Below are 24,350 nucleotides of genomic sequence, written 5' to 3' on the forward strand. Positions count from 1 at the left end.
ATTCATGTTATACCTATGTGATAAATGTGTGTTTGTTTTGGCTGCGAGATTTCTGCAATCAATGTTACGCAGCTGGGTATACCATCTGAATTTGATATGTTCCATGGTAGTTTTTTACGGCTTATTAATTGACTTTTAAAACGAAACATGTGCCTCCATCGCTAAAGAATATCCAGACGAACAGGCATTACCGTGACTATACTGAAGAGAGCAACTGAACACTTGTGTTTACTGTCTATGGATTATAGTTGATTCAATGTTAATTAACATAATGGATCCGGACAATGCTCAAACATGTTTTTTTCTGTGTATCGATTTTCTTTTAAAAACGAAATTTCATTCAAAGTAAACACAAGTGTGTTTTCATGAAATTACATTAGTATAAACATTTTGCACTTTATTCTTATGCAATAAGTAATCTTAGTGTTCTTTTGCTTTGAACTTTGGACATTCTGACGTATCTATGGATTTATATTTGCTTTATATTGAACCTACCGCTCTTTTCAGCACGTGTGACGACTGCTGTGAGACTTCAACTTGTGGGATGTATGCTGAAAACAGATAATAATACAACTGACAATAAGATGAGGATACGTTTAATGACAAAACCATTAAATAAAACATCAGTGGACTTTACTGTTAGTTTTAGCACTCGTAACTGGTATACCCGACACTGACATAAGAAATTAAGAAACTTTAAATGCAGTGCCGGATCTCGTGCTCGTGTGTGTGTGTGTGTGTGTGTGTGTGTGTGTGTGTGTGTGTGTGTGTGAGGGTGTGTTTGAGTGAGTGTGTGCGTGTTTGTGGCTCTGGTTTTACTTGTTTGTGTGCATATATGTGTGTGTGTTTGTTTGTTTATGTGTGTTTGTGTGACAATCACATTATATGCCCAATGGCATAAAAAGAGATGTATATTTGTTTCTAATTGTGTGTTTGTGTTTGTGTTTGTGTGAGGGTGTGTTTGTGTGTGAGTTTTTTGTTTGTTCGTGTGTGTATGTGTGTGTTTATTTGTTTATTTGTGGTTTTGTGAGTATATGTGTGTTTATGTGTTTATTTGTGTTTGCGCGCGCGCGCGTGTGTGTGTGTGTGTGTGTGTGTGTGTGTGTGTGTGTGTGTGTGTGTGTGTGTGTGTGTGTGTGTGTGTGTGTGTGTGACAATCACATGAAATGCCCTATGTCATAAAGAAGAAATGAATGCACGTACTTACAGAGGACTGTGGCACAATCCCCACAGTTCTTTTCTGATTGTCAAATTTCACACACACACACGCACACGCACGCACGCATGCATGCAACTATATGAAACGCATTATAAAATCCATACTTAAGAAAAAACAAACATAGCCATACAAAATGTCTCCACCTCGTTGATAACCCATTAATACCACTCTTTTATTCATAACGTGCACGTATAACGCAAGTTATTTGCATATTATGTTGTATATCGAATGACCCAGACTTTATGGTCGTGTGCAGCATGGTGCGTCTTGTTTCCAGGAGTGTTTGATAATGCACTCTATTGAATGCAAACTACAAGAAATGGTAATTTATTTATAAATACAGACGTCAGCTCCATTCCAGTATATTGATGGGACGCCTAATGGTTTAGTCTTATACATTTGTTTTCATTTGTTTTCGATTGTCACTATGGCAATATATGCTAAGCAGACAGGTTAGTACTGTTTCGATGTAGTTTAGGCGATACTATTTCCAAGTATAACCATGGATCAAGATAAACTAGTTTGAGGTGGGTTGTTGAGGCATTTTGTAAGTCAACTGCACGTACCTTGTAGTGCCATAGTTCTTCTATAGAGAAAAGAGAGAGACAGACACAGAGAGAGAGAGAGAGAGAGAGAGAGAGAGAGAGAGAGAGAGAGAGAGAGAGAGAGAGAGAGAGAGAGAGAGAGAGAGGTTGGGGAGGGAGGGAGGGAGAGAAGAGAGAGATAGAGCGATAGGGAGCGAGAGAAGGAGAGAGAAAAGTGACGAGAGAGGTTGGGGAGGGTGGGGGAGAAGAGAGAAGAGTGACGAGTGAAGGGAGTTAACATTTAACTTCGTATCGGAATTATTTCAGCCATATAGCGACGAGACCAAGTTGATATATTCACAAGTGGGTCATGATTGCAAAGTTATATTTAAAAACAGTTTTTTCCCAAACATATTTAGGCATGACAATATCAGAGAAGAGTGAGAGAGAGGGAGTGAGGGAGGGAGAGAAGAGATAGGTGGAGCGAGATAGGGAGGGAAAGAAGAACGAGAGGGGAGAGAAGAGAGAGAAGAGTGAGGGAGAGGGAATGAGGAGGGAGAGAAGAGACAGAGGTAGAGCGAGAGAGAGAGGGGGGAGAAGAAAGAGAGGGAGAGAAGAGAGAGAAGAGTAAGCGAGAGCTAGTGAGGGAGGGAGAGAAGAGAGAGAAGTAGAGCGAGATAGGGAGGGAGAGAAGAGTGAAGAGAGAGAAGAGTAAAAGAGGGAATGAGGGAGGAGAGAAGAGAGAGAGGTAGAGCGAGAGAGAGAGAGAGAGAGAGAGAGAGGTAGAGCGAGATAGGGAGGGAGAGAAGAGTGAAGAGAGAGAAGAGTGAAAGAGGGAATGAGGGAGGGAGAGAAGAGAGAGAGGTAGAGCGAGAGAGAGAGAGAGAGAGAGAGAGAGAGGTAGAGCGAGATAGGGAGGGAGAGAAGAGTGAAGAGAGAGAAGAGTGCAAGAGGGAATGAGGGAGGGAGAGAAGAGAGAGAGAGAGCAAGATAGGGGAGAGAGAGAGAGAGAGAGAGAGAGAGAGAGAGAGAGAGAGAGAGAGAGAGAGAGAGAGAGAGAGCAATGTATCGTACCAAGACAGAATACAACCATGCGGGATTCCCCAAAGGATAATACTACTTTCACGACTCGTCCTACAAATCCCAAATACATTTTGTAAGCAATTTCGTCTCCGATGAACACTTTCCATTGTCTCCCTTTCGTTCGAGCACACATTCCCTCAATTAATCAGCAAAACAAGTCAGTAATTGACAAGGATTAATGCAAGGTGTTCACAAGGAGCAACCACTTTACCATAATACCAGAGCTACTCGAAATAAGACGAATTCAACGGAGGACGGTCCGCTGAGGCGGAACAACAAATATTGAAACAGTGTTGTTAGTTGTCACGCCATCGCTACCAAGAAGCAAGGATTTATCGAAGACAGGGTGCACATTTCTACATAAATCTTCTAATTGCTCAAAGACTTGTTACATTCACAGACGGATGGTTTGAAAGTTTCGACGTCGGTGTCTCTCAACGTGAGAGGTGTTCCAATGTAACCCTAAATGTGCTTGCCAGAATGATCGATAGTAAAAACTCGAGGCTTTTTGTCCACTGAGGTTTGTCCTAAAAACCGGTGTTGGTCGCGGGGTGATGTGATGAATTAACGCATGTCTATCGTCTGCAGGGGAAACATTGATTTTCTAACTTGGAGAAGAAATGTGAGTTTCAGATATTTAGTGTATAATCATTGTCTGCACATTTGTCCTATCAATGAATTATGACAACGATTGTTGCTACTAAGTTGAAACAATATCAAAATAATTTATCAGGAAGAGAGTGTAATGATTATATTGTTAAATCTATTATTCAGTATTGGAAGTCGATTTCAAGACTCGTCTCTTTTCTCTCGGTGGCGTTATTGAGATTGTTGATATTTAACATGGACTCGTTTGCTAGTACTTAGCGCATTAAAGGTTACATCTTCTGACACCTTGTCATTCTTCAGATGCAAACATGTTTGATCAGAAAGGCTTTGAATGTGAGTGAGTGAGTGAATATTCTTTAACGCCGCATCAACAATCTTGCTGCTGTTTCCTTCGAACTTGAAGGCAATTCTGTTCTTTGTCATTGACGACGGATTATTCATTTTAAGTTTAACAATTATATGGCTATGGTTGGTTGGTTGGTTGTTTAACGCCGCACTCAGCGATATTCCAGCTATATGACGGCGGTCTGTAAATAATCGAGTCTGGACCAGACAATCCAGTGATTGATATCATGAGCATCGATCCACGCAATTGGGATCGATGACATGCATCAACCAAGTCAGCGAGCCTGACCACCCGATCCCGTTAGTCGCCTTTTACGACAAGCATAGTCACCTTTTACGGCAAGCATGGGTTGCTGAAGACCTATTCTACCCCGGAATCTTCACGGGTCTATGGCTATGACTGGAATTAACAAATTGTAAATTCTAATTCACAGTTTATAAACTCTGACACACAGAGGTTAAACGATATGTACTTGTGTGTTAATCATTATCTTCATCCAATACATTTCTGTATTATTAACTTTTGACCCTAAAACCTGAACATGTGTCTATTCCTCTTTTGTACTGGATTCCAAAGCTCCTTAAAATCCGCACAAAGAGAGATCTATTGCTGGGTCCAGGAAATGTACCATCAAATCGCTATCTCAAAGATTAACCATAATCCTTAATACAATCAAGTAAGGACTTTTTAAAAATACACAGAAAGTATTTGAGACAAGTGGAATTAATACCATATGGATTCTAAAAAAACTCAAAGGATTTGCTTGACTTTTAGCAATCTCAGAAAAGAACCAAGTTCAATTCTGTCAAAACATTAGATATTTCAACTTTGTATACCACTATCCAACATGACGGAAAAAACTCATGGAAAAACTTCACTCCTTGACCCTTGGGTCTTTTCCTACAAAACGTTGTGACCACAGACACGGTCATATATCTATTTTCAGAGGTTCGGGACAATTGATCAAAAATGAAAGTAAATACAGTCCGTAGCTTACTGAGAAAACAATACTTCTCAGTTTAACTTTAGCTTCAGGTATGTCTATGGTCTGATATCGTCTGATTTACCCCCCTGAACCACGGCTGTTTTATATTTAGATCTTAACATAAAGATTCAGAGGGAAAAAAACCCGCTCCACAATACTGTATGACAAGAGGGATGACTTCAACTTTCCAACAGTCAACTATTTCTTTACGTAGACTAATATTCCAGCAGCTCCAGCCTTTGGTGTTTACATTTCACAACCTTTGAGGTACAATCAAGCAGGTTCTTACTACCAAGATTTAAAAGAGCGTCATACGACTCTTGCTCAAAAGTTGTTTGATCAGGATTGCAACATTCAAGGCCTCTGTAAAGCCTTCAAAAAGGTTTTATTGTAGACATGAAGAGGGCATTTTCAAATTGATTGACAAAAATGATGTCCGATGCAATTTTGCTATTTGATTTGTACCGTATGTTCTGGTGTTTTTTTGAGGTGAATCATTGACTTGCCTTTGCATGTGTTTGTGACGGGTGCCACCAGTGGGGCAGGATACGCTGACCGTTTCGCGAACACCTGGTATCATCACTACAGTGATTCATAAACACATGTTCATGATCCAGTCGGATTCGTACAGTCGATTTCTTTTAGCAGAGATTTCTTCTGATGGAGGGTTTGATAATAATATTAAAAAATGTAAATCGACCCGTGAAGATCCAGGGTAGAATAGGTCTTCAGCAACCCATGCTTTCCGTAAAAGGTGACTATGCTTGTCGTAAGATTCTGTTTGTTTACAGGAGATTGGCTTAGGACAGGATTATGAAGCCTTCTCACAAGTTATTATAAAAAGGCAGGGATATGCTTTCAGTAAACAAGTATAAAATCCCTTGGTTCATTTCCGTGATTATGTCTAATTACTGAAGATTTCAGTAATTAGACATAACCACCGAGTGAATCAGTTATTAGACATAATCACTGAAATTTCCAGTTATTAGACTTAATCACTGATTATACTTGTTTCCTGTAACATATATAAAGTAGTATGCGTGTATAGGCCTATGACCTCCTACGTACGGTAAGAAACATATGTTGATTATTGGACATAGTCAGGTGATTTATAGAAGCCATGACAGATGATAGTATGTTATAGTTTACTACTTTAATTGCGAACATTAAGGATGATATCACTCTACCGAGAAACTCATTTCATTACAAGCGGAAATATGGCTGATACTTGGATATCAATGTTTAAACAATAGTGCGATAACAAATGACATTTAGTTTGATTACATGTATGAAGCGACTCATTAATACTTCATACTACCTTAATAACAAGCAGTATGTTGCTTGTATAGTGTAACTTCCTGAATCCTGATTCTAGACATCAAGCACAGAAGATCGCTGGCTTATGTTGCTGTTGTCACAGTGTTATACGATGATGGCGTCAGGTGTCATGCCCTACCATCACATTCAAGCCAGTTTACAGAAATGTAGCATATATTTCTACGGTTGTTGGTTATATTGAGTTGTTCTAAAAAGTACTTTTGAAAACGATAAGTTTTTCTCAGTGTGTTACAACCCAATAAAATATCCTTTTTAAAGAAAGCCAAATTGTAGAAAGAAAAGTGTTTAAAATGTAATCAACTCGAATTGTGATGCATTCTTCACATACTTAAAGAAGTTATATAACACCGAATGGTATTTCAAACGTTACATGCTGAATAAAAAGTCATCTATTGACAATGAAAAGAAACACTGTACAACTTGAAAACAACAGTAGCTGTTGGAATAAAAGCAAATTACATTCATGCCGAAACAAAATTTCATAAACAACGCAATTACGCTATCATTTTAATCACATAGCTTAGCCGCATACTTCGGAATATGTCCCATATACCAATATGCACCTGACACATCGTCTGAAAGTGAAATGCGAACAGATGTGTATTTCTGTGACAATTAAATCAGCCTAGTCCATTCGTTGGACAGCTGTAGGGATTTATGAGGCATCTGGTCTAAATAATTGAACTCAATCCATCTTCTTTAAATCCACTTTATATCCGAAATGGCACTGGTATATACATCCGACGTTTAAGATATTTTAATGTTATGGGTCACAGACACTTATGATATGGTAATCTGTTTTCATTTGTAGTCCAGCAAATCAATATTTATGCATACCACCATTAACAAAGTCATAAGTCCGAAATTCAAAAAAATCGAAACAAGATAATGACTTGACTCAAAACAGCTGTGTCACAGTAAGCAATATTCGAAATAATAAATCGACAAAACCCTTTCCATATTCAATAGAAATCTCTTCACAAAGCAGGGTCAATTGTACGATTCCGACTATATCATGAGCATGTGTTTACGAACCACTATCAAATAGTAATGATACCAGGTGTTCGCGAAAAGGTGAGCGTATCCTGCCCCACCGGTTGCACCCGTCACAAACACATGCAAAGGCAAGTCAATTGTTCACCTGAAAGAAAACAAAACAGGGGAACCTATGGTACAAGTCAAAATAGGGAATTGCATCGGACACCATTTTTGTCACGGGCCAAGCAAAACTGTTGTTGAAAGGAGTGAGTGAGTGAGTGAGTTTGATTTACGCCGCTTTTAGCAATATTCCAGCAATATCACGGCGTGGGACACCAGAAATGGGCTTCACACATTGTACCCATGTCGGGATTCGAACCCGGGTCTTCGGCGTGACGAGCGAATGCTTTAACCACTAGGCTACCTGACCGACCCGTTGTTGATAGGAAGAGCAAGTGGGTGAGTAAAGTATTACCCCGCTTTTAGCAATATTCAAAACAATATCACGGCAGGGGACACCAGAAATGGGCTTCACACATCATATCCATGTTTAAATCGAACCCGGGCGAACGCTTTAACCACTAGGCTACCCCGCCGCCCCCTGTAAAATGAATATTGTATCAGTATTTGAATCACAATTCACGTATCTGCGAATATGATTGTCCCACATATGTGTCAACAGTTAGTGTGGCATCAGAATAAGCATTTAAGTGTTAACGTTCAATAAACGCAATCAGCTGGATTAAATCTACAGAAACCTATCACTGTAATAACCATTACGTGTTTGTTGATACTGAGATTATAAAAAAAATATCTCTCGGAAACATTGATGTTTGAAATTATCGAAATGAAATACCAGGTGACAAAAACAGTCTGATTAAACGGTAGGTCTATACTGCAACGGACAGAAGCTGCCAAACTGTCAATGAAAGTGCATAAGCGATGTAATAAACCGGAAACAACCATTTGAAATGAAGATCACTTCATAGACACAGCGTTAGTTTCTGTCTAAAGGACGCTTAGATTAAAGGACAAACCATGTAATTAGTTTGATTATCTTGTTACGATCGTGATCAATACGTCAGCATTTGTAATTTGTTTATCCAAAGTGGACATCTTGGTTTATATAACCATAATCATGTATGTGTGTGTCTCCTCAGGAGGATATCGATAGTCGTCAAAATCTATATGGTCGTACAGAATAGCTTGATATCATTAACAACATTTACCGTGGCCAACATGCGAAGATCAGGATGTCTGCAGACTGGTAGAGTGTAGCAGACAAACCCTTTCATGTCTCGCTAATGGGGCCGCGCTTGTTCCAACAGAGGTTTTTGTTTCTGAAGGCTATTACAGTGTCTGAGCAAACATTACGTGTCGTCACTTCAAACATGATCATGTTGGGGTTTTGCAACTGTGACGTTTGATTGCATAAAACTACAAGATCAACTAGTGTTGGTTTAATCGCAGGCTCTATGACGTGGGTGTCTTATGAGGAGCAAGTTAAATTTTACCAGGAGTGAGTGAGTGAGTTGGGTTTTAACGCCGCTTTTACCAGTATCCCAGTTATATCCAGCGTGTCAGCTAAAAGCCCGAAGTGATGCAGGTCTCAGGCGTTTACCACTTAGGTGGAACCATCGAGCACGGGTATGGTGCTGACAAACCTAGAAACATAGTCGGGGCGAACCTGGATTCGAACCCACAATCATAGGTTTCTGGTACCAGGAAGAAGGTGCATCAATTATTATTGAATGATGGTGAAAGATACAAATAGGCTGTTGAAATCAAACAACGACACGAGAAATTTATGAATGGTAAAATTTAAGTGTACGAGTATCTTTTGTGGGTGAAGACATTGACTTGGTGAAGCATGTAGCCAAAGCTGTTAAAGAACAGCAAGCCAGTTCTTGGTGATGAAGATATCTTCTCTTCGTCGTGTAGGGACCTACCCTTTTTATTGTGTCGGGGTGGGGATGTGTGTGGGGTGTGGGATATAGAAAGAGTAGGGGTGTGCATGGGCGGATACAGAGGTGTGTGTGTGTGTGTGTGTGTGTGTGTGTGTGTGTGTGTGTGTGTGTGTGTGTGTGTGTATGAATTACCACCAAAGACAATAAATAGATCTTAATTGTGCACCCCCCTTTTCAAAAAAGCTGTATCTGCCCATGGTGTGGCAGGGGTGGAGTGGGGTTGGGTTGTAGTGGGGTGGTTTGGTTGGTACTTTGGATACAGAAATGCTGGAAATATTACGTTTGCCTGGGGTTTTTACAAAAAATAATTGTACACTGGTCATGCTAGTTGTTCTGAAACTATACAGATAATTTATTGTGATTTGGTTTCAAGACTAAACATGGACCGGAATAAAAACTAGGGACGGGAATGAGGGGAACATGCACTTATTATTTGACAATATAAGATAGCTACGCTATAAATCGCAAAGTACAATGGAGTACGAAGTGTGGTTTATTATATACTTCAGTGTGAAAGACTGAGTTTTCTGAAGTTTCATTGCAGTGAACATAACACTTGATAGTTCACTGCAGTGAACATAACACTTCATGGAACTATTGTCATACAAGAGTTACCTCCCCTTAAATTGTCTCCCTTTATCGTAAGTGTCTAGCCCGTACACAAACGTCCTTTTTACATTAGTTCCAAATTGACAAGGCAAAATAATGACAGATGGTCATTAATGGAGTTAATATCACTTCTTGACGTTTGTTATTCTCTCGAAAATGTATCGTTATAAACTGTAAATGTCTCATTTAAGTCGTCAATCGAGACTATTCGTTTCGCAAAGGCCATTTTTGTTACTTGTATTCTTTCGCTTCCGACAGCGGTCTCCTGGTTTTTTTTTGTATATAATGATATCTAAATGTATGATAAAGATTTTTCGTGACCCGAAATACTTTTTGATACTTTTGTTTATAATGTTTGCAAACACGAAACTACTTTTTAAGTCGCAAATACAATGGGTAGTGAACCGCCCCTGTGTGTTAGGTGGGGAGAATTTACGTCTTAAGGTTTTACATTTGTAATTAATAATATGAATTCCCGGTAGATATCCACAGAAGAAGAATATATAAGTAGGATATTCCATATGTCTCGTGAAATATCATGTTTCTCTCATCTCGTGACGGGGGAAAAGGAGATATTTTCACTCGTGGCTACGAAACAATGTTCTATCATGACGTCATTTCTCGAGATTCGAACATATGCTTGAAACTTGATGACGTCATATACTAAGTATTGAACGACGTTATTTTTGAGAGGGGAGTGTCTCGTTTGTTGTTCCCCATAGATGTAGTTGGGCAACGCAGATAAACGCGATGGCCTAACGATTGCATCCAAAAACGGGAGAGATATGACAATCGGTATTGGGAGAAACGGTACAGGTTATCGACGTGAGGATTGTGAGAATATGTGGGAAATACCCACCTGTGCATAAAATGGACTTGCCGAGGTCTGTTCTGTTGAGGGAGTCATCATTACTAAAATACGGGTAAATACTTTTAAAGCTTGTACATTTTATCATCATCTTTAAAGAGGCTCTACATAATGCGCCCCGAGTGGTTTATTCTCCCTACAGTGTTCATTGTACGATAATCAACAACCACGAGTCGTATATTTCTTAATTAATACTTGTATGTAATGTAAATGATTTCTTCGTATTCCATCAGGGGGATGAGGTAGCCACCTGGTTAAAGCGTTGACTGAAAATGATAAAAACAGAATTTCGACCACGGCCAAGTTTGTACAATGTGTGAACTCAAGTTCGGGCTCTCCTGCTGAATGACGACAGTAGTGTAAAACTTAAATTCATTCAAATTCCGACTGTAATGATATCCATCACCCCCGGTTCATACATCAATACAGATGCTAACAGATCTCTTCTATGTATGACAGGGCTAAGTAGGTGGTGATACAACTATTCGGGGGAATGTCCTCCTTATCTTTTCTAACCCATTGACACATAACACTATAACGAGATTCACATTAATCCATTTTCTCCCAAAATATATATTCTCAGGCATTCTTAAATTTGGAGACTGGCGTGATTGTGGATACATAACAGATGTGAGAGACATTGACTCCCCCTGTCAAACGCTTCCCACTGTCATCCCCCCTCTTATGTCCCATCCCTCATCCCCCGCCTCTATCACACCGCAGCTTCATTAGCTGTTGATTCTCTGATCGATACTAAGCCCTTGTGGCTTGAAGGGGCCGGGCCGAAGCATAACAAACTCATATGCCCTCTTTTTACCACATAACGAGTGGGATAAGTGTTCCCATTGCGCTTCATTAAACTTTGTTCCGTTGATCAATGCCGTTATAGCCGATTTCTCCCCTTGGTCCTAGAGGAGGAACACCTTCTGCTCGGGTGGGCTTTTTGGGAGGCAGCTGAAGGATAGTCGTCAGAGCGAAGGTTGAAGAACCCTGCTAGGAACCTAACCCTTTGATCTAGCTCTTGAGAAAGATTTCCTCCAAAGTGTGGACGCTCGATCTGTGGGTAAACTACTTGAGAGGGAAAGCAAGAGACAATCCTGGCAGCAAACAAGAAGACGCTGGCTTCATTGCCTTGTAACAGGCATCAGAAGTGATAACGCTGTCCTAGGTTCCCCATCAGTAAACCGTGGTGGCTTTTCACCTAATCACGTGTGCAGAAGGGGAATCGACATGTTTGTGTGTTTGGTCGTTGGCAGATACGTCCAGTTGATTGTTTGAAATAGATACCCAGTTTCCGAACATTATTCAATCAGTGCATGTATCGTTTTGAAACGGCGTGTTTTGCTCGGGTTTGAGGACTGTTAAGTAGGTTACATCCGGGCAAAAAATAAACACAGTGATTGTTTTAATCGATCCCCGAGTTAACATCATGTGTGCAGTTGGTTCTAACATATATTTCAGCATCTTTGGTTATCCACTCAGTTTTCATTGCTTTGGAAAAACACATGCATCGTTTGAGTGAGTGAGTCGGGTTTAAGCCGTTTTAACAGTATTCCAGTTATATCGCGGCGTGTCAGCTTAATGTGGGAGGAAAGCCCGAAGTGATGCAGGTCTCTGACGTTTACCACTTCGGTGAAACCCACGAAGACGGGTATGGTGCTGTCACATATTCGGGGCGGACCGGGATTCGAACCCACAATCATAAGTTTCTTGCGTGCCCAAGGGACGCAACTCTGCACAGCGAATCGCGGCGCCTTAGACAACTGGGCCACCCGTGCCCCCTTGCATCGTTTGAAAGAACCTATATATGCATCATAAATTCACATTACGTTTTCACCTTGAATAGGATCAGTCATGACAGTATAGATTATGTGCTTCAAAAAGGTTATAACACACAGATCTGATAAATGACAACGGTAAATAGAAATGGTTTATGTATGTGTTTAAGGTGTATTGGGAGGGTCGTAATCCGTGTTGAACAAAATGAACCACGATGTGTCTAATCTGCATAATCGTGACTCATTCAACTCATTTTTTCGGCCGACAAAGACGTTCAGATAGCAAATGATAGCCTGGCTAACATCGTCCTTCCACGTCTCTGTGACGTTGCTCGTCAAAATCCGATGCTCCCTTACAAGATTTCGTCTTGAAAATCTCTTGGCTCATTGATCAGGCTATTGGTACTATTTGCACCGTCTCCTAAACGCCATCATTCGCTTTTTACATTAACGTTCAAGGGATACGGGTGGCCCGGTCACACCAAAGACCCGGGTTCGATTCCCCACATGGGTACAATGGGTGGAACCAATTTCTGTTGTGTGTCGAGTGTTTGGGTTTAAGGCCGCTTTAAATATTTCAGTTATATCATGGCGTTCCAGATTCACGTCCCGGGAAGATCCGGGGTAGAATAGGTCTTCAGCAACCCATGCTTGTCGTAAAAGGCGACTATGCTTATCGTAAGAGGCGACTAACCGGATCGGGTGGTCTGGCTCGCTGACTTGGTTGATGCATGTCATTGATACTAATGGCGTGGATCGATGCTCATGATATTAATCACTGGATTGTCTCGTCCAGACTGGATTATTTAGACCGCCGTCATATAGCTCGAATATTGCTGAGTGCAACCAAATCCAGCTTCACGTCAGCTAATTTCACTGGCCGTAGACGTTTCCCATTTAAACAACTTAATGAAATCCAGTGTACGTTGCGTTGATAGAGCAAGAATCCTAACCCGGGGGAGTCTGACATGCGAGCCCATGGCCAGGGAATCCTGGCATGGCTCAGGGTCAGTTCTGTGAATCGCGTACCCCGTACAGATACACGGCCACCATATAAAACTTGTATCAAAGGAAAGAAATCGTTACACAATATACAACACTTTGATGGGGATAAAATCGTGAAACTTGGATGGACGATGCTGCAGCAACAGGCTCTGCTACCAGGATCCGCTGATTGTAGTTTCGAAATCCAGACTGTCCTGATTAGGATCATTGGAGTTTCAGCATTAACTCCGTGCTCGTTTGTAAACCTATGTCACTTTTGTCTTCATCCTACATCACGCTGACACGCAGTGATAGTACCAATAACTCACCTCAAAAGAACAAAACCCCAATTTACTCACTCATTCGCTAATATCTTCAAATAGATGTTTCCCATACGTACCTCAAACCACACAAGGGTTTTAGGTATTGCAGCATCTGATACATTAAGAACCCACTGCAGTTTAAGCCTGTTCGATACAATCAAAGAACAGTTCAAATACGAAAACAATCGTACACAGGGCTAAACGAATTAGCTTTGCCTGTATAAACAATTTCCCTGATTGTCAACTTAATGAAGAGGAAGTGAAGTTATGGACATGCCTGTATAGGCTGCACGTGTCTCGCAACCAGAAGCAAAGACTCCCGAAGGAAACGACGTTCTCTCTTTGATGTACGGCCATCTGAAAAGGCTCATTTGCCATCCTCCAGAACCGACGGTGTTTCTTATATAATAAAAGCCCTTGATTGTAAAGAAAATGCTTCAGTAGCGATATGTGATTGTAAAAAGAAATTAAAATGGTTGTTTGATCTGTACCGCAAATCAGGTGAGCAAGGAAATCAAAAGTAGCAAACAAGAGGATCTCATTGATATCTTACTTGTGAATGATTCACGGGATTTCCTTAAGGGCGTCGGGCGATTTGTTCAGCAAATGATCGGAGTTAATATTGCAGAGAGCGTGTTAAATTAGCTTGGAAATAATATCTGAAAATAGACACACACACGCAAAGAATGAATTGCCCATTGTGATTATTGCCCTTAGCGTGATTGGTTATTCGTTCCATTTGAATCGCAAAGAATGGCTGTACGAATACCTTTTTGACAAAGAAAAGTTTTAATTGTCCTTCATCAAGTTTCCATTCACTGAAGTCTCTAAAGAATGAAGAGATAATCGTTTTGTTGTACGGAAGAACATGTACAAGAATGATTGGTTTGTAGGGATATTTCAATATCCACCGTGAACGGCCCTGAGAACGGTTACACATGATTTCCCCAATGTTTATTCGATTTTTTTCAGGTTTTAATAATGCACTAGATGGACGTGATAAGTCACGTTGTATTGGTTCACTGAAGATATTTGGGGATGCAATGCTTTCCTTCATTCTTGTGATAAACACAGGGTGTTTGTATGAAATAATGATCAGGTATCTGATTTCTCTTTGCAAATTGTATGCAAAGTAGTCGTTTGAGAATGACTAAAGGTATCCATTTCAACAGCAACGAAAGCTTATTGATAACAAGGAGCTATTTTGGAAACGTAATGCTATACAATTGATATGTTACTTTTTGATATTCTCGTGTAATTGCGTGTTGAGGATGAGCACAAAAGCATCCATTAATCATTCATACATTTACTGCCGTCACAATCGTTTCATATTTCTGCAAAACTTTTATCCTACGCAAATAATAAAAAACGAAAGGTAGCCAAACAGATATTATCGTAATGATTCCACATTTTGCCTTTAACCATGTAAATCGACATGCTACGACGTTAACAGGTACATTAGCAAAGTGCAAATAATGTAACTTATTTTTATCTTTATTGTATCATAAAATGGTATGATCCTTTTGTCAGCCGGCAACCGACGAGATTCAATCAATCAATAATAATAATAATAAAAATAATAATAATAAGGATCACTCAATCCCTCCTTACTGGATTTATTTATTTAAATCTGAATAATAATAATAATAATAATAATAATAATAATAATAATAATAGCCTATACGCACTTAGGGATGCAGATTAGGGACAAACTCCAGAATGCCCATATCAAGGGCAAACTTCAGGCAGAGTACAAATGTAGACTAAAGAAAATCTGGAGTTCAGAGCTGAACGCTCGCAATAAAGTCAAAGCCACTTATGCTATGCCTGTCCTTTCGTATCCTTTGGTGTTGTTGATTGGACGAAACAAGAAATTCAGGGTAGTGACACCCTCACACAAAGAATCATGTCAGACAATAGACCCCACCATCCTCGCTCTTCCCTCAATCGCTTATGTTTGCCAATTATGATGGTAGGGCGTGGTTTGATTAGTCTGGAGGCTCTTCATGATAGAATTGTTTTGTGCACTTTTGCACACATTTATTTGTCTGATGATCCTCTTGTGAAGCATTTCAAGACTCATGATGAAAACAAGGCATTCCACAGTTTTCTAAAACGAGCCAAGGATGTGGGACAGAATCTCAATGTCGGTGTTGATTTTGTCGATGGTTCTGTACTGCTGGACGGTACAGAAATGAGTTGTCACTTCCAACTCGAAACCGTCAATGTGTGATTTTACATCAATATGTGAATATGAAATGTAGATTATGTTATGAATTTAATGAGTCTGCCCAACACATTGTGAGGATGCCCAGCTTTGGCACAGACTCAGTATCTTAAGCGACATGATGGGGTGGCTCGATCATTTTATTACCGTCTTCACCATGCTTGTGGTTTTGACACAGAGGTCCATCCATGGTACGACCCGGAATATGAAGAGGGCGTCATGGAAAATGATAAATACAAAATCCTTTGGAATAGGCCCATTTACAGCCTCAGGCATATCCAGGCCAACAAACCCGATCTTGTCTTTTTTGATAAATCCAATGAAATCATTTATATCATAGAATTTTCTGTCCCCTTTGACACTAATGTGATTGACAAGATTGAGGAAAAACAAGGCAAATATGCAGACCTCTCTTTCGAAATGTCACACTTGCATCCCAAGTACCATGTTGTCCGACTTCCCATTGTTCTCGGTGCCTTGGGTTTGGTACCTCCCAATCTGTTGACTGACATCGGGAGAGTACCCGGGTTGGTTACCAGGAATACAGCCCTTCTGACAATCTGGGTAATGCAGACGGCTGCAGTGTTGGGGAAAAATTCCGTGGGTTCGCCAAGGCAGCGCTTCCTGGGGGAAGTCCCGTTCTCTGTCTGGGCTGCGTGTAGAGGGGGCAATAAGGGCCCTGAGCTGATGATCAGACAATCCAGTGATTGACATCATGAGCTTTGTTCATTGGGATACGATGACATGCATCAACCAAGTCAGTGAGCCTGACCACCCGATTCCGTTGGTCGCCTCTTACGACAGGTTTTGCCGCCTGTTACAGCAAGCATGGGTTGCTGATGACCTATTTTAGCTCGGATCTTCACAAGGTGTACGGGAATATTTAAAAACAGCAATGATTTTGCGTCATTTTGTCTTTTTCATTTCCCTTGCTCTTTTTCACATGTGGTGGCGAATTTGTAGCTTTCTTTGAAAGGGATATTTAAAGTGTGTGATGACGCACAGCTGTAGGAAGCAATGGGATTAATTGGACAACAAGGGAGATGGATACACGCCCGATATAACGAATGGTGGATATACATTTAATTCCGGTTATACCGAACTCAGTTCTCTCTTGGAATTATGTTTAGTATTGTTAAACTGACTTTTCGTCTTTTCAGACCTGATCGTACAACAGTTAACATCACAATGTATATTTACAAGGTAGGCTGTAAATTTATATAAAACAATTTCTCATTGATTTGGTATAGCAGGACTTTACACTGTGAATGGATGCAGATCCGTTACATTGCGAGTACAGTGGAACCCACACAGGTTTGGCATTTAGAATTAAATGAAACTAATTCAAATGGTAGATTGCAGGTAGGTAACATTTTTCGTCTGGTAAATAAAAAGCGCCAACGCCAGAGAATAATCCGATGAAACTGATTCCGAGTTAGCATAAAAGCCAAAATAGGAGTGCAAATGATATGAATGATATCACTGGTGTTCTGGTGTTCGCGAAAAGATAAGAAGGTCTTGCCCGACCGGTAGAACCCACCACTCCCGCTATACGACGGCGGAGCCTAAACAAACCAGAAAATTAAGACACACAATGAAACACTACAGAGTGTCAGTGGGTGACTTTCTTCAGTCGCTGAATCTCTATCTACACCCCAGATGAAGGTCTCTGAGCATATGCAGTGACCGTGAAATCATGCCATGACCCCCCCCTTTTACCTCCTTACCCCCGTCCCCCACACACCATTATAACTGCGAAACTAAACCCCAAAAGGTACCCCCAGATAAATCACTTGGTGCAGATTCGTTTTAAACGAGATTGCGAGTTTCTATTGCGTTTGTATTTTTTCCGACTTCCGACTTTTCCAGGTAACCATGTTACATATCTGTACATTGATTTTATGGGGTTGACTAAAGTGCACTGTAAAAAATATCTGATGGCATTTCAACGTCAGCAAATGAAAAATTAATTATTAACTGCTTTTGGATAGAGCAAACAGATTAGGACAATCAGGGGTGATATAGACATGGGACTTCTTCATACATACGCGAAGTCTGTCATCACAGATCCAGGAGAGAGCTTAAGTCAATTGATTTGTTTTACACCAGATGAAGCGGTGTGTGTCTTTCCGGGACATCATACTCAGAGTTATCTAATGATGATAACATCTTGGGTTTGATGTGTCATGATAATTAAAAGGATTCTCTCGCTCCGCAGATACTTTATTTTATACATACTCAGCGAACTGTTGCAGTGGCATAGATCGGTCTCAGATTTGCTCGAAAACCATTTTTATCTCATCGAGTGATTTAAGAAGTTGTCTCCTTATCTCAGTCGTGAAAAATATCAAATTGCATATCACTCTATGAGACACAAATGTCAACGTTGTGACAAGAAATATACCGCTAAAGTGTTGTTTGGGTTCTCTGGTGTATACCATATTTTTTCACATGCATATAATAAATAATATGTGGTTTAACATCCACATGTATTTATCTGCGGAATCATCGTGTTGCAGAAAAAACAGGATGGTAAGTTCCTGATCCATTTAACACACAAGTAACGGAGTTCCAGATGTCGTCTTTACAGAAAGAGTTCTACCATATTGTACTAGTGTACAGTGAGCTAAACATGCCTTGAATAACTGAACATCAACAGTAACGTTGAATTATAGTATCATAACTGTGGTCTCCCTTCATCAATTACAAATACATTGTCAACTTCCCTTTACATCCGTTAAAGATAGTGGGGGTAAAATTAGCGTCACCTTCCCTTGATACCCGTTAAGGAAAGTGGGAATATAATTACAGTGTCACGTTCCCTTTACACCAGTTAATGATAGTGGGAATAAAATTACAGCGTCACCTTCCCTTTACATCCGTTAAAGATAGTGGGGGTAAAATTAGCGTCACCTTCCCTTCATACCCGTTAAGGAAAGTGGGAATATAATTACAGTGTCACGTTCCCTTTACACCAGTTAAGGATAGTGGGAATAAAATTACAGCGTCACCTTCCCTTTACATCCGTTAAAAATAGTGGGGGTATAATTAGTGTCACCTTCCCTTTATACCCGTTAAGGAAAGTGGGAATATAATTACAGTGTCACGTTCATTTTACACCAGTTAAAGATAGTGGGGGTATAATTAGTGTCACCTTCCCTTTATACCCGTTAAGGAAAGTGGGAATATAATTACAGTGTCACGTTCCCTTTACACCAGTTAAGGATAGTTGGAATAAAATTACAGTGTCACCTTCCCTTTACATCCGTTAAAGATAGTGAGGATATAATTAGTGTTACATTCCCTTTACACCTGTTAAGGATGGCGGGAGTATAATTAATGGTACATTCCCTTTACATCAGTTAAGAAAAGTGGGGGTATAATTAGTGTGACATTCCCTTTACACCAGTTAGAAAGAGTGGGGGTATAATTAGTACACCAGTTAAGGATAGTGGGGTTATCAATAAATTGCCACCTTCCCTTTACAATAAATAGATTATTATGGGGATATAATTATCATGACACCTTCTCTCTCCAATATAATTATGATAGTGGAAGTATGGGTATCTGATAGACGGGGCAATACCCCACATAAGTTGATGATAGTGGCGTGTAGTACATTTTGTCTGAGATGCCGAATTGTCTATGTTTGAACAGTCCTCGTAGGGGTACCCCAAGTAATTTGGGCACGTCATGTCAGTGGGACTACTTTTACAATGATGTAGCTGACACTGATATTCACACGGGTATCTCATAGTATTCCCAGTGGTCAATCAGTTAAACGTGGTTTGGAGCGGAACAGTCACACTGCTCCATCTTTGGTAGGACACGATGACACATTTCACCACAAGCCTGTATCATAATCGGCAATAAAATAACGCTCACATGAAGGCTCTCAGATCTGCACCACTTTTTCTTGTCTTGACTCTGCTGCATTTTCCATGAGGCAGCAATACGTGAATGAGTATCGCTACGCTGCTGACATTTAAAAATAAAATAAATCAAGACCGTCTCGTCAATATTTCAAGCGAATGCTGATTGCGTAGTGTAGATTGCCCGAACATTGTTAGTGACGTAGTACAAAATCTGTTAACAAAGTAGCGCTTGAGAAAGAACCGAAGAATAGGCAGTATTTGTTGGTTTCCCTAATTGGATTCGGAATGTACGTATTTGGTTAGCCCTATGGTTAGCTCTGTATAAGAACGATGGCACAAGTGCTCTTGAGAACAGCAGCACGTGCTTGTAAATCCTTCAGAACAGAGTCACATACTGTTGACTCGTAGCTTTATAACAAACAACAACGAAATGGTATCAAGTAAGTCATTCGGACATTCCATCCTGGAACAAACACATAGACTTGCCTGGTTAAATAGCACGCATGTCAATCAACACGCACTTCGTGGGCATTCCTAGTTAGAATACATAAAGCGTATTGGGACGATACTCATCATACGAGCCCCTTGAGTATTCCCAGGCCATCGTAATATAGCTGGAATATTGCTAAAAACGTCGTTACAAAGAAGAATAAAAGAAACAAACAAGTATTGGGCTTTTAAAATAAAAAAATAAAACGTCTCACCATATATTAAAAATACAACATTTGAATATTTTTTATTCAGTGGGTCATTCCGTTTCAGGGTATAAATAGGTGATATGAACTATTGGTATCAAGCAGTGTATGTATTTGATTGTACACGTAAATCGTGAATATTTAACGTCCATGGACATTTACCTCCGCATTTACACGCACGACAGGAATAGTATGCGTATGGCAAAAATTCTTATCTTTCTGTACTATTTTTATGATATTGATTCAAATAAGCTATTTTAACAACTCTGTTCATCCCACATGGATATTTAATCCTGTGTCGTGAAATACACCCTTGTTTACGACCCAAAGACCTCCTACTTGATCTTAGCCGGCGCCATGCCACAGCCTGGTACAAAATTACAGACGCCCTATCAAATTGCCTCCTTTAAACCACGTGACGTCACGTGTAATGGCTGACGAAAATGTGGGAACGTCGGGAGGCTTGTGTAGGGCACGGCGCTGGGCGTGACCCGGCAGTGTTAAATCCCTTGTGATCACGTTCTCTGTGCTTTCCGATGGTGTCTCAGATCAATCATCGTGCGCGTGTCTTTTTCTCCAATTAATAGGTTCCTGATGGTAGGCATTATTGAAGATCTGCTAGTTGCCATTTACAACTCTTGGACAGGTGAAAACTGCTCCTGGTCTCTCATCGTCCCTTTTAATGCGATCTATAGATTATTTTTATCGATACATTATCATGGAGGTGACAACATAAGCGGCTCTTACTGGCACTCGTGGCATAACGAAGCATGTTTGTCGCAATTACTCGACAAACCAGATAAAACATTTCTATGAAAATTACAGCATGCGGATACACGGCTACCGCTTTAAGAAGTTGTTATGACTCGGATTTATCAGCAGAAAAAGACAAAAATATTACACCGGCTTTAAAAGAACATGTCAGTTTACTTTGATCAAATCGTTTTATGTCAAAGGACAGTTCTGTTGCAGAAAGGGAGAACATGTTTTATATCATAAAACAGCTTTAGGAGAAAATCATTTGATGTGTTATGTTAGAAATGGATTGCGTGTAGGAAATGACAGAATATTCAATTTGGTGTTGATTGGCTGAATTATTGCTGTCATTGTGTTAAACATGTCACTTGAACCAATCCGCAGAAATCCCCACAATGGGTATTAAGGGTTGAAAGAATGTTTTACAGAAGGAAGTGCCAAAGGCTTAAAGAACTTTTAACTTCTAATACGGATCAGAGACATAAAGTGGCACATTGCTGTGAGGATTTCAAAAAGAAAGAAAATGCGCGAGTGACAGATATATTGTCCAGCGGTTAAAGAATAATTGAATTGGTTATTTCTCGCTAGAAATATGCCATCCGTGTAAAGTCATTTGTATTTGTATCAGGTCATGCGAAATACTCAACGATGTCCAATATGAATGACAGAAAGATACCCAACGGGAGTAAGCATGGCAAGTATGCATTACTCCTTTGAAGAGGAAAAGTGAATGGTTGCTTTAAAAAATAAAAAAGTTTCAAAGTAAAGCAGTTGGAAAGATAAGATACAAGAAACGTTTGACATTTTGAGAGATTCTTTCCGGTTGATGAAAGACCTTAGCTTCCGCTTGGCATCAGTTTGGCATCAAGTTACGTTCATGGACTCCAAAAAATGAAAATAACAATAATATATAGGGTTTGAAAATGAAAGTTCCGATTTGGCCATGACCAGGGAAGGAAGTCCTCGGGATGCACATAACTGCAGTCCTATATTTGACGATCGATATTCTTCCTGATTGCCCAAAATTATTAGAAGTGGGTGAAAACAGTGTAAACCCTCAGTTCACACGAAAGCTGTCGTCACTTACTTTAATTGTCTTACTGCAAGTCGACAGATGAAAGAAATGAGCTTTTAGGAATTACAAAAACATGTTTAGGCTTGCCCTGAAATCCTATAAGAGATTTGAGTTGGGCATTATGAAAACATGAAACTGCGAGTTACACAAACTAGCGCCCTATAATTCCTCCCACTTGTAGCATGGAATAAAAATCGAAATTTTCTTTTAAAAATGTGTAAGATGATGACACTTGAGAAATCAATAAAACCTTTTCATGTCAATCAAGATGCCTACACAACACTCTAATTTCACACAAGGATTTTAGTAAGTTTTATTGTATAGTCCGATTCTGACAGGGTTTATGTTCGGTTCTGTCGCCATGTTGGTGGCGTATTACAACTCTGCGTCAATATCATTGTGGTTGAGGATCTTCAGACAAACAGGTTTGCTCATAAGAACAGAGCATGTTTTGTGTTGTACCCACGTGCGTAGATCATTTCAATGCCAAATGTGTGCAACTTGCGTTATTTTTAGCGATACCTACTTGTGTACATGTATTTTATCAACAGACATATTAACGATGAATTGATGGGGAATGACACAGCAGCCATCAACTACATCATAAGGAAAACAAGTGGGGATGTCGGGAGTACCCAGTACCCCATGTTGAAGATGTCGTACACACCGATTATGTGCATGTATAACCTCGCTGATTGTCTGTCCTCCTATCACAACTGAGTGTATGGTATCCAAGGAGGTTTCCTGGCTCAGATTTGATTAATTACAGATCGTGGCGATATAGCTTGAATATTGCTGACCCAAGCTTAAACGATGTTCACTTACCCACTCACAATAAGAGCAGAATAGGCTTCCCGTTGTGGATAACAAGGTCATGAACCTTCAGTGTCCATTCAATTGATTTAAAAAACCCAAAATAATACGAATTACAGCTCATTTTTACAGTAACAATTTTCAGATAATTCGTTTGCTCGAGAAAGAACTGGTCCCACTCCAAAATGAATTGTCATCCTTCTTGTTTGGCTTGAAGCCGTGGTAGAACATATATAATCCGCCCTGTACAATATCCTTACCACTCTCTTCCTCTGTTTCATATGGTCTAACGAAACGCATTAGCCTCTTGAAATTGTTTAGGTCCTGTCCTTGCCTGTTGCAGAGATACAAACCGAAATACCCCTAACACTTTGACGAACTCGATATCATATGTCCTTTATGACATCGACGTAACGCGCCACATTCAATACATTTGCAACCCTATATCACAAAGTATAGCTATCTCATCGAGACTGTCTGTCGGCAGTAACGTGATGTCCGTGTTATCTATGTCATGGTTGAACCCGCAAAGACATTGTGATATATCAATAATCAATGACACTATAGACGTGTGTATGACTATGGCTATATTCTGGTTTGAAAACACGCTACTATAGGCAGTGCCGACGGAGTGGCTCTCTGATCTGATGAGTAGGTTAACAAGCATCGCCCAGAACAGCCTTTTTATTCGTCGGTTCCGCTCGTAATGACTCGTATCGGAACATACCAACACTTAAGTATGGAAGGACGATGCTGACGACAGTGTGTGTAAAAGGACTCTGTGGGGTATATGTTACCGACAAAAGGGAACTGATAAAATGATGGTGAAGGTGTAATGACGGTAAATGTCTGTAAAATTAATTTCATGCGTGTAGATCAATATCTGGTGTGTCCGCCATGTTGGGCGATACATGCACGACACTTTGATGACATACTGTTGATTAACTTGCGTATGGTTGCCCTTGGTATTGCCCGCCATTCCGACTGGAGTGCTACCCCCAGCGGGGCAACGTTGACGTTTTCTGGTCTCTGGCGTTCACTGTTCGTCCGAGAACATCCCACAGATGCTCTATTGGGGTTGTTGCTTGGTTGGTTTGTTGTTTCACGCAATATTCCAGCTATATGACGGCGTTCTCTAAATAATCAAGTATGGACCAGACAATCCAGTGATTGATATCATGAGCATCGATCCACACAATTGGGATCGATGACATGCATCAACCAAGTCAGCGAGCCTGACCACCCGATCCCGTTAGTCGCCTCTTACGACAAGCATAGTCGCCTTTTACGGCAAGCAT

General features: G+C 40.3%; 1 protein-coding gene across 2 annotated transcripts in view; it reads right to left on the reverse strand.

The window, feature by feature from the left end:
- Positions 1-24,350, reverse strand: part of LOC124124878 — an 87,882-nt gene that overhangs the window by 19,927 nt on the left and 43,605 nt on the right. For both annotated transcript variants that reach the window (XM_046488167.2, XM_046488166.2), the window contains exon 2: positions 496-551. In XM_046488167.2, coding sequence (XP_046344123.1) covers positions 496-551 — 56 coding nt within the window. The remainder of the gene's footprint in view (positions 1-495; positions 552-24,350) is intronic.

The sequence above is a fragment of the Haliotis rufescens genome, unplaced genomic scaffold (genome assembly GCF_023055435.1).
Source record: "Haliotis rufescens isolate VD_foot unplaced genomic scaffold, xgHalRufe1.0.p SCAF_6, whole genome shotgun sequence".
Lineage (NCBI taxonomy): Eukaryota > Metazoa > Mollusca > Gastropoda > Lepetellida > Haliotidae > Haliotis > Haliotis rufescens.